This window comes from Dermacentor albipictus, chromosome 5 (genome assembly GCF_038994185.2).
Source record: "Dermacentor albipictus isolate Rhodes 1998 colony chromosome 5, USDA_Dalb.pri_finalv2, whole genome shotgun sequence".
NCBI classification, from domain to species: domain Eukaryota; kingdom Metazoa; phylum Arthropoda; class Arachnida; order Ixodida; family Ixodidae; genus Dermacentor; species Dermacentor albipictus.
In genome coordinates this window covers 59208378-59220303 of record NC_091825.1, presented here as the reverse complement: position 1 = coordinate 59220303, position 11926 = coordinate 59208378, and the positions used below count along the sequence as shown (strand labels likewise).

General features: G+C 42.9%; 1 protein-coding gene across 1 annotated transcript in view; it reads right to left on the bottom strand.

Annotated features, from left to right (window-relative positions):
* The window catches only part of LOC135911200 (endothelin-converting enzyme 1-like), a 115414-nt gene that overhangs the window by 2086 nt on the left and 101402 nt on the right, over positions 1-11926 (bottom strand). The window contains exon 12 of the mRNA XM_070538405.1: positions 3037-3177. Within this exon, the coding sequence (XP_070394506.1) occupies positions 3037-3177 (141 nt within the window). The remainder of the gene's footprint in view (positions 1-3036; positions 3178-11926) is intronic.

Here is an 11926-nt window from a genome sequence, read left to right as displayed (position 1 = left end):
TTGCCTACTTCGGGCTTATTAAATCTATCTATCTATCTATCTATCTATCTATCTATCTATCTATCTATCTATCTATCTATCTATCTATCTATCTATCTATCTATCTATCTATCTATCTATCTATCTATCTATCTATCTATCTATCTATCTATCTATCTATCTATCTATCTATCTATCTATCTATCTATCTATCTATCTATCTATCTATCTATCTATCTATCTATCTATCTATCTATCTATCTATCTATCTATCTATCTATCTATCTATCTATCTATCTATCTATCTATCTATCTATCTATCTATCAAACGGGCGGGCGGGCGGGCGGGCGACCGACCGACTGACCAATGTCCCATTGTCGTCATTCCAGCTTCGTCATCGGACTCTCGTCATGAAGACTTCGTCACGCCTGCTACACCAAAGCAGTTGCCCAAGCTGCCTAATAGCTTGGGCCGCTATGCCTGTGCTCGTGGTGGTTATGCCGTTCTGGCCGTCTTATCCTCGTCATTCTCGTACATCGTCTGATCCGTTTCATGCCGTCGTATTCGCAGGATTCTCATCATACAGTCGTCATGTATTTCTTGTCCTATCGACGTCGTGATGCTGTCGTGGTCGTTCTATCCCCGCCAATCCAGCTTTGTTATCGGTCTCTCGTCTTGCCGTCGTCGTCATACCATCGTCGCCCTACAGTCTATACGTTCGTTAAAGTGTGGCACATATTTGCACATCGCCACATATTCAGTGACCCAAGCTGTTCCAATGGGTACGAACCCTGTTTTCTCAGCACAGCATCCGGACCCTTTACCCATTCGACTACGGCCTACCCATATACCCAGGTAGGCAGGAATATGGTTAGATGCAAACACAGTTTGATAGACGGATAGAGCGCGGAAAGTGCGTGAAGTATGCCAATAGTGCCAACGGATTAAAAATTACTTTCAGAATTCCTAGTATTCGTGATTGAAATTTGTAACCTTCCTATGAAAAGCTGCAATGAGCGCCTAGTGCAAAAATTGCAACTGAACGTGCATATCTTTTACCGTAACGTCGATTGTCTGAAAGCAGGAAGCGTCTCCATGCTTTGATGGCCTGCGAAACATTCGGTATTGCTAAGATGATTACACAGGGTGAAAATGGAACGTTTAGAAATAACCTGTTGCAGATAACATAATTCTAGTCCTTGAGCTGGAATATTCAAAGAGGGACGAATTAATTCAACGAATTAACATAAATTCACTATTTACCTTCCTAATAATTGATATTACGGCAGATATGGCAATTTAAGAACTGTAGCCGGTAGGCTTGGAAGGCCTGCCACCTTGGAAGGAATTGTTTTGGGACGTTAAGCACGACCGGACCGCATCCCGGTTACGGCGCCCGCATTTCCATGGGAGCGAAACGCGAAAACACCCGTGTACTTAGATTTAGGTGCACGTTAAAGAACTCCACGTGGTCCAAATTTCCGGACTCTCTCGCAACGGCATGCCTCATAATCAGATCGTTGTTTTGGCACCTAAAACCCCATAATCTTATCTACCCTTGGAATACATCTCCAGAATGGTGACAGTTTGAAGATATGTGCCATTAAATTTGCCATAAGGTGGACTGTAGTTGCACTTACTTTTTTACCAAAACGTTCTTTTCTGCATGAAGCACAACAGTAACTGGAACCCCCAGATATTTAGTTACACATTTTGGGCATTAATACATCGAAACTAGTGTCAAATTGGATACTCATTTCATGCGGATGCATCTTGTTAGCTCGCCAACTACAGTTAATAAATTGCAATATATATGCCATCAGATAATTAAGTAAGAAGATAATTAGTCATTTTTTGGCACTTGGTTGAATATATGTTCAAATTTATTTGTCTAGTGATGTTCGTCTCTTCAAATATCTAGCTGGACAACAATTATGCTATCTACCACAGGCAATTTTTAAAATTTTTATATAATCTAAAAACGATCAACCTGTATAATTTGCGCACTTGAATGGATGCAACCATGCGAGTGTCTCTGATGTTTCACTTCAGAATCGCAACCACCTTTGTTAAATGTGCTATGCCACAAAATATTTGAGGTGGAATTATGTATTTCATGGTAAACAGTGCGCGACCCACAGCAAGCTAGAACGTTTTGAGCTCATTTGCTTGGATAAAGTTTGCATTCGAGCTTTTTACATCAGCACAAGGGAATTGTACAGAATCCTGGAAACATTGAATCGTGACGAAATAAAATGTGTTCTGTGTAGACAATGTGCGTGGTAAATATGTGATAGCGCTTTCGAATCAGGGTATCTGTGGTCAACATGAGGCACGCTCGAACGAAATCGGCGCACACATGCTTTCAGAATGTTTTAGAGCATGCAAACAACGCAGTGGTGACCGTGCACTTAATCTTACACAAATAATGCTAAAGCAGTGGTTGCTGTTTGTGGGAAGGGCCTAGAGGCTGCTATCCCAAATAAAAGATCCACGTGAAAATGTGCGCTGTGAGCCTACCTTTCAGTGTGTAAACCCGTGATATAAACATGCAGGCCCGTGGCGGGTGTACATGTACGTTGCCCTAGACTTTATCTACGGTACAACGATAAACCGAGAGTACTTGGACGTCTTATGGCCACTTTAAGTGTGGGTTCGATTAGTCGCTTTCTAGCACTCTAACATGTTACCATGTGTAAATTGTTTTTCCGCTGCCTACAATGCGCCTTGGGAATCGTTTACCTGGGGATATACGTTCCCTCCAATTAAATAATTATTTCACCACACTTGACGATCATGGAACTAGGTTGCTATTTTTCAGATTTTGTGCAATTTCAGATTTATTTGTTGTAAAGTGTGCAGTTTCTCAATCTACTTTTGTTGAACCGCCCACTATTCATGCACAGCAAAATGCTTTTCTGTGTTCTTGAAATCGGAAATAAACATTCCGTAGTGAATTTGACAAGCCTCAGATTTGCGGTATTTAGCCTCAAACATTCGCAACTGCCGAAACACTGAGCCAGTGGTGGCGCGCAGCACTGGCCAACACCGCTCACCTGCATCATTTGACTCTCGTCCCGGCGCGCACTGCTGGCGTCGGGCTGGACGCAGTGCATGAACTCCAGGATTGGCTCCCGTGCTGGTGGCGAGCTGCTCCGGTAGGCCGCCAGGAAGAGCTCACCCAGCGCCTGCGCCACCTGCGAAGCCGTAATCCCCGGCAAGCCAGGCGTCAATGCGAGCCCTGGTGGCAGCTCTAGGGAGCGCACATTAAGGAGTGTTCATACCAGTGCTGTGAAACCACCAAAGCCAGTTCTCTCCCTAAATCAAATTTGAAACTCCTATACATTCCACTAAGTCTTTGCAAGATGCTGTTGTTATGTTTGTCATGAAGATTTTCTAGCTATAATTTATTGGGGTTATGAAAATAAGACTGCGGATTTTCCAAATTCATTTCTAAGCTCGTTTAAAACTTTCAGATATTTAAATCACTGTACAGATGTTGAAATGATGCTCCAGCAATGCAGGTTGTTGTGCTCCTCCTGCATTTAGCTATATTCGCTGAAGAACATATTAGCACATTTATACTTTATTCTACAAAAGATTTTTACTACAAGAACTGTCAATATTGACTCGTAACCTTACTCAGAAGAAGGACAGCGCAAAACACATAATGTATTTGTGTGAAAACAGTGTGCCAAATAGCATGCCACTTCACAACACTGGCCTAAAACATGAGGAATAATATTTTCTTCCATGTCGTGTAATGATATAGAAGACCCGCACGCTTACGCGCTTGCACGTCTTTGCAACAGCGCACGCAGATAAGCTTCCAATTTTTTTTCTTTCTTCGATGCCAAAATCGACAAACACGTGACTACTGGGGCTCTGTCCAAGGCTGTTCTGCTAACAGGCGGCGTCCGGTGAATTTTAGTGCACGCCTGCACAGCTGGCCGTTCAGCACAACTGCCCCTTAGAGTTTGGCTGATCCAGCGGGCACGCAGAGTGGCGCGAGCCAATGGGGCCCTCAACTAGCGGGTTGACCCTACGAGGAAGTCGGCGTACCTCATTAGAAATAAATTCTGTCTCTCTCTCTCTCTCTTTCTCAGCACTACGCGCCCAAATGGCTTAGCGGCCATGGTGCTAATCTTGCGTTCGCGGGATGAAGTCCCGGCCGCATATCGATGGGGGCGAAATGCCATAACGCCCGTGTCCCGTGCAATGAGGGCACGTTAAAAATCCCCCCGTGGTCAAAACTAATGCGGAAACCCCGACTACGGCGTGCCTCATAATCAAATCGTGGTATCGGAACGCAAAACCTCAGAATTTCAATTCTCCCGGCCCTATAGGTATATGTATCCGCTTATATATTGATTTGCCTGTGCTATTGCTGCATCGGCTTCTTTCGCTGGTTACAAATCATTATTATTGTGATGTGAATTGTATCGACGCTCCAGGCCAATTTCCGCTGTCGTCATTGTCGCCCTGATGTCTCGTATCACGTCCAGGTGCGATAACATCGCGGCCGCGTACAGCATGCTGTAGGTACGAGGGAAAGCCTGCCAGGGCGAGCCGATATGAATGGTGCTTGATGCGGCGATGTCTCCTCGCGCTCGCAAGGGAAGAAAGCGGGGAGGGTGCGCGCCGTCTTTTCACGCGTGCTAGGAGGCGGGGTAGTAGCGGTCAGGATAGTGCTCATCTCTTCTACTCCAGCTGCGGCGGCTGAGAGCGGCCGCACGAGTCCTATCCTGGAGGCAATCTACGCTGGGTTCACGAGCTCGCAGGCCTGATATAGCTGATGGCTTTGTGTGCACTGTGATATCGATCGCCCAGTTGACATTCAAGCGAGAATCGGCACGAAGGGGACTTCTCTCACTGCTGCTGCTCAATCGTGTCCGGTGTTCTTACAGCGAGTGGTCGCGGTCATCAAGTGATATTTGTCCGTGCTTGCTTGGGCGCGCGTGACAATGTGCTTGTTAATTTAATTAGTAATTGAACATTGACAGCAGTTTATGCTCTTTGTAAAACGATTATCCTTACTTCGATGGCCTCCGAATAATTTACTTTCGCAATCAATGCTACGCCTGTTGGTCGAAACTACCTTTTTTTCTCTTATTCAATATCCGCATAATTCTACAGTACTGCTAGAAATGTACGAATGACAATAGCGTAATAGTTGCGCTTAGTTATCGAGCCTAGGACATCAATTTACGAGATGCACTCATTGTGCTGCAGTGCAATGATGAGTCATGTACCTCGAATGCAGATTTTTCTTTTGTCGTTAATTAAATTAAAACATGCCGTCACTACAGCATTACCAGGGGCAGCTTGCACGAACATTCAATAACAAATATAAGAACAAATTTATGAAAGCGTTCTTGTGCGAACTAGGCGTTGTCTATTGAACATTTATGAATGCGCTCTTGAATACGTTATTATTTTCGTTAATAAATGTTCGTGCAAGCCACCCCAGGTTTCAATAATAAAAAAGATGTTTCTGACGTCTAACAATTTTTCTGTCGTACGTGTCATAGCGCGAAATCTTTCTTTATTTAGCCAAGTATTTCCCCTTTTCCACGAAGAAGGCTTGAAATTTCTTGATCAACGAGCATGCACAATGCTTCTACAGCGAGTAGGCGTGCTTAGAAGACTCCTTAGCCCACCACAGAAGACGAGTGTCTCAGTGTAATTCAATTGTGGCTTTGAAGATCTCAGCGTAGACATATAGCACCGGTGAAACATGCAATTCACCGTGCCTTGGGTTTGAAAGGTGGCTACACTACATACTAGAATGTGTCGCCACTTCTTGTAACCTGTTGGAAACCTGTCAAGCGCGATTGTCGATACTGCAACCTGTACGATCGGATTTCAATCAAAATCGCAAAATGTGTTATCTGCTCAGGAGAAACATAGCACGGCACAGTTTCTGATACAACGTGCTATGCGGAATCCCTCAAGGTGGATAACGCATCATAAATGTGAAAATTGTAATCCAGCTGAATGTGACACGTAGCTACAAGCAAAACCCATACGGGTTTTCCAGAAAGAAAGCTTCGCAGTTGAAGACCAACACGGAACCAATCCCGGACAAGGAGGAATTTTTCAGCAAATGTGAAGCCTGCTTTCTCAGAAAGCTTTGGGTTTCCTTTGTAACTTCGTGCTAACTACAGCTGGACGACAATTTTTCTTTTTTTTGAAGACGAGGGTAGATGACGAACAAGAATCATCAAGGAACAATTGTTAGTCAAGATAAAGTTCGAAAGGCTGCACAGAGCCCACTGAAGGAGTCAAGCCAGTTCGTTCTATATATAATGTAATCCAAATTGTGGAGTGAAGTAAGGTAAAAATAATCGATTAGTAGCATTTGGTAATCCTCCATTGTTTTCGTCATGCACTGACTGGTCACTTGTAAGCCGTCACTTGTAATTAAGTAAGCCAAACTTTAATCGGTTAAATTCTTTTTCTGTAACGTCTACGAGCCTTCTAGAGCATCACGATGAGCCATTTTCATCTTCCAATAAATGTTGGTCTGACCAACTGATGCAGAAAGTAGCCCACTAAACGGCAGCTTCAATATTGCAGCTTCACTATTTGACCTTGCATAATGGACGCAGTATTCTTAGTGATTAAACAAAAAGAAGATTGGCTCAATGAACTGAAACGAAGCAAAGACAGTGATTACTAATTACCATGCTCGATGTAGGGCAGCGCACTACCTCCATCTTTCAGTAATACGTATGCGTAAGAAGGAATACTATAGTACATTGATATTAAAAGCCAAATAGAATTCTAATGAAATTTAGGGAATAGTGAATTATATCATAAAGTTAACAAAACAGGGCAACGTACTCCCACATAGCAACGCATTAGGTGCTACTAACGGAGATCTTGCGGATTCATTTAATGACTACTTTGTTAATACAGGCACCACTACACAAAGCAACCAGGGTGTACATCATAGAGCTTGTTTCCTTTTTATCTGTTTCTCAAATTAACAGATTTGCTTTGTCAGAAATAACAAACACGAAAATCAGAGTTACTGTAAAGCATATGCCGTCAAATACGGCCATGGGTCACGGTGGCATACCGGCAAACTTACTCAAAAATGTATCGAAATCTTAGGCCCAGTGCTTGCGAACTTGGTCAATGGATCCGTTCTGTCGGGTACATACAGTGAATGCTCGTTAGTTCGAACTTCAATAATTCGAATTTATGGATAATTCGAACTGTACGATTTGGTCCGGCCAAGCTCCACAGAAGTCTATGTATAAAAAAGTCCGTTAATTCGAACGCGAGAAGGTTCCCTCACGGATAATTCGAACTACGCTCGCCTGGCACACGTCTAGAGAAACGCGCCTACTGCCTACACACAAGGCTGTCTTGCCTCCGAAACGGAGAGAACGGCGAGAGAAGGCAAAATCGGAAAAAAATCTAACCGACGCGGGGTCAGCCAGAAGGCAGCGGCGGTTGCCGCCTCTCCGTTCTACGTAACCTCCGAGACTTCTTGCCCATTGCGAATCTCGGAGACTTTGCAAATCTTGTACAGCTGCTAATGTTGTGCGGAGATGGCACGGCAAGCTCCAAAACACAGCGAATCAAGTACGTCGCAGCTGTGCTTGCAATCAAGAACCAACGAATCCGGGCCTTCGCCACCTTCACATGTTCAGCGTCTTTCTCTCGGCAGTCTTCATTGGTTGTGCACCTCTGTTTTCAGCTTAGGAAGTATCGGCCGTCGCGATTCATTGTGATGGTGTTAAGCTTCGGCTAACGTTCGTTTCGGTGGACATCGGTGGTGTGGCACAGTCGGACCCAGAGCTTCGACTTGAAGATGGCGTGTGCCCGCGGCACACGCCATCACTTTCTGACACGCCAAATTCCTGACATGCCATACTGCTTCCAAATCGCAGTGTACTGTTGCCCTCCTTCACTTTCGTTAGTTCGAACTTTCGTTAATTCGAACTGAAGCGGCTTCCCCTTGCGGTTCGAATTAACGAGCTTTTACTGTATATTAACTAGCTCAAAATCGAAAGAGTGGTAGCAATACGCAAAGCTGATGACCGAATTACTTAGCGAACTATTGTCCAACAGCTACATTATCATGTATTCATACGCTCTTCGAGAAACAGATTGCAAAGCAGGTAAACAATATTCTTGAAAAATACCGACCACATAAGCGCAAAGAGCCGTTCTCAAATAGGTTACTCTGTTAGAACTGCCGTAAGGTCCCTAACAGAAATGATAAACGAATCAGTTTAGAAGAACTACTTCGGCATCGGCGTATTCTGAGATGCTATAACAGCGTTTTACTCGGTAGATCACGATGTAATGTAAAAAAATTAGAACACATAGTTTTAGAGGGCAAGCATGTGACTTTTCTTGCAGCTATATGAGAAATCGTAAACAGCATGTGGTAGTTGGAGGCAAAGAATGTTTGCAAGGGACAGTGAGAACGGGCGTTCTGCAAGGGTCGGGATATACGGGATGCAATACTCTGATCTCTCTTAATTAAGGATTATCCTAAATGATTTTGTGATTCTATCTTACTATGCGGATGATACATCTCTAATAATTCCACTACAGTCACTACATGAAATAGAAGACATCGCTCCAAGTGAACGGCACAATATTTTAGCATGCATGGTTTGAAACTTTCAAACTGGTTTTGAACCCCCAAAAGTTCGAGTATGTATTATTTGCTTCTAGCCGAAAAACTACTCCTAATAAGTACAACTTCCCGCTCCGACACACAAATGCAACAAATTAGTAGTCATAAACACCTGAGAATAAACCTTGACTCGTTATTACATTAGGCGCCACATCTTGAACATGTAACTAAAGATAGCTTTTGGTTGGCATACTTTATTAAACGCGCGCAAACATTTCCATCCTCAAAGATTACGTCTAATTTATTTCAGCATTCTCCATTACCAAATAACGAACTGCATAGAATCACCGGTTTTCAACTACGCCTCGTACGTTGAACATTTCATGAAAATTGAGAAACGTACGGTCAGACTAATTGCGGCGGCCACTAAGGATGCGCCCCCTGCCGAGCTTTCTGCAAAATTAAGCACGATGTCATATATGCAAGTTCAGGACTATAACACAGTTACGCTAACCACGAACAAGCTAGAGCTCTGATTAAAATTTATCATACCAACAAGGGATACTATACAGGCTGAGCATAGCAAATTAAACTTGCCGAAATTAACAGTGTGCACGGCAAACGTTCCCTATCATTTGTCGGCGCAACAAATCAGAAATGAAATATCCAGCTTTTTTGTGAACTTGTAAATAATGTTCCCTCAATATAACATCACTTTACATCATGTATATAAGATGACCTACTTTTGCCTTTTGCCTTGGATTGTAAGGTATGCTGACTTTTGCGATAGAAATCCAAAACTTGTCGCATCAGCTAAGTATCCAGATGATGCTGACAAGCACTTTGTATAACACTAAGCCGGAATAAAGATTTCTTCTTACCTTGGTGACTGGAGCGGCTGTAAATTACGCTTAATGGAATGACAGAGAATGCGTAAATGCAAACCTAAACCTAAAACATGTGGTTAATATTTATCGGGAATAATTGCAAGATATAGTATATCTCGCAAATTTTGTAGCGTGATTCGTCCTCAATGGAACATAGATCAGTATAGGAGTGTAGTATCCAGCTCCCATGGTATAGTTTGGCCCTCCTTGCCACTGAGCTTAAATACAGACGAAACGATTGCTCCACGGTAAACAAAATTCCAAAGCTAACATTACGAAAGGATTGTTATGCTTTGCTTTTCCAACCAACAACTACTGCTATGTATGCGAAATTTCACCACGCATTGAACAAAGGAGGAGTAGTAACTATGGTGTAAGAAAGAAATGTTTTCATTCTGGTTTTAGCATCGTTCCACTGAAAAAAAATGACGCTCTGGTTCTGCTCCGTTACCAAAAAGAAAGCAATGAGCCGTAATGTTTATAACGGTTTTGGTTAGCCTGCAAAAATTTTGGAAGCAAAGTATAGATAAAAACATAGTTGTTTTTCCTAAGTAAGTGAATTGTAAATTCTGAAATCATGGTCAGTGCTATGAATCAAGGCACTGAGCATGATCTCAGAATTTACAATCCTGAAATCGCTGTTGTGAGACCGCTGTTCCTATAAAAGGAACCTAAGCGAACACACACGACCATTAAAACTTCGGTAACAAATCGTGGTATCCGTACAAAACGAAACAATAGGCTCTTCAGCGCGCAAGTCCTGGTTTCTGCTATGGTGCCGATCTGCTAGTGCACCGATCAACAGGCCTAATGTAGTGCAGTGCTGGACCGGCTATCGCTCGCTCTATTCCTGCCGGAGATACACGCTCATATTCCGACGTCGCCTGACGTCGGTTGTTTCGGATTGCGACTTTTCCTTTGAACTGGAAGCCGCTGAAAATATTTTGGTTTCACCCCGAAACAGAATAATAACTCACGTTTAGCTTACGTGTTCATTCTGGGCAAGAATATCTTTTATTTTGTCGTTTTTCGTTTTGGTTATCGTGCCGTTCAAACACACTGGTACTAAATATTCATGGAAATGACTTCCCGGAGACCAACAGTTCCTACCCTAACAGTTACCCTTAGGGTACCGATACCTCAGCCCCTAGCACTCAATTCTAAAAAGAATAAATGGTTCTGGAAGATGAATTAACTGATTACATATTTAGTAGGGGTGTGCGAATATTGAAATTTTCGAATACGAATCGAATACGAATAAGGCAAAAAACTGTCTTCGAATATCGAATCGAATATCGAATATATGTGTAGTATTAAAATATTGCAAAACGAGGTAACAATAGCTTTATTACCCTTTTAAAAATAATATTGCATTTTACGAGGTTGGTTCAGGTTAAAGAGGCACTCATTATAGGTAATGCACTCAGGTAATGTCAGGTAATTCTCTGTCAGGTAAACGTTTGTTACAGATTATCGCGAAGGAAAATTGACTGCTCAACATGTTCGCAAAGTAAGGGCTCTCTATGCACTGTGACATTTGTCCAGGTAACATTTTCTAGGTGCATATTTTATTGCACATACTTACAAAGCCCGAAAGTACATCATATATTGTTATGAAAGAGCCCTGGAATAAAGCTTGGTAAAAAAAATCGAAACTGATCATGTACGTCGCACGGGTCTTTTGCAGATAGACTGGAACAGAGCGTACACATTCATAGTAAGGTTCGTTAGAGCACTTAAGATCACAGTGCTGTAACGCTGTGTCGTCGTTTGGTACCTTCTTTTGTCCTTGTTTTGTGTTGCGCTGTAACAAACCTTACTATGAATCCCAACCAACTGGCCCAATTTGGCATCTTGATGCAGAGCATGCAGATAATGCGTGGATCATGTGAAGCTCTCAGTGAATAAGCATGTTCTTAGGAGAATGTGGAGCAAGCATATAATTCGTTAATTGCTAAATTATTCACAGTCTGTCCAAATATTCGCCGTTTCGACCATTATTCGGCCTTCCTCGAATATTCGGGAATTTACAAATATGCATTTCTCGAATCGAATACGCTTCGAATAAGGAAAATATTCGATTCGTATTCGAAATTTCGAATATTCGCACACCCCTAATATTTAGACAGACAGACATTAGACAGACAGACAGACATTAGACAGACAGACAGACAGAGACAGACAGACAGACAGACAGACAGACAGACAGACAGACAGACAGACAGACAGACAGACAGACAGACAGACAGACAGACAGACAGACAGACAGAGACAGACAGACAGACAGACAGACAAGCAGGCAGACAGGGACAGACAGACAGACAGGGACAGACAGACAGACAGACAGACAGACAGACAGACAGACAGACAGACAGACAGACAGACAGACAGACAGACAGACAGACAGACAGACAGACAGACAGACAGACAGACAGACAGACAGGCAGAGACAGACAG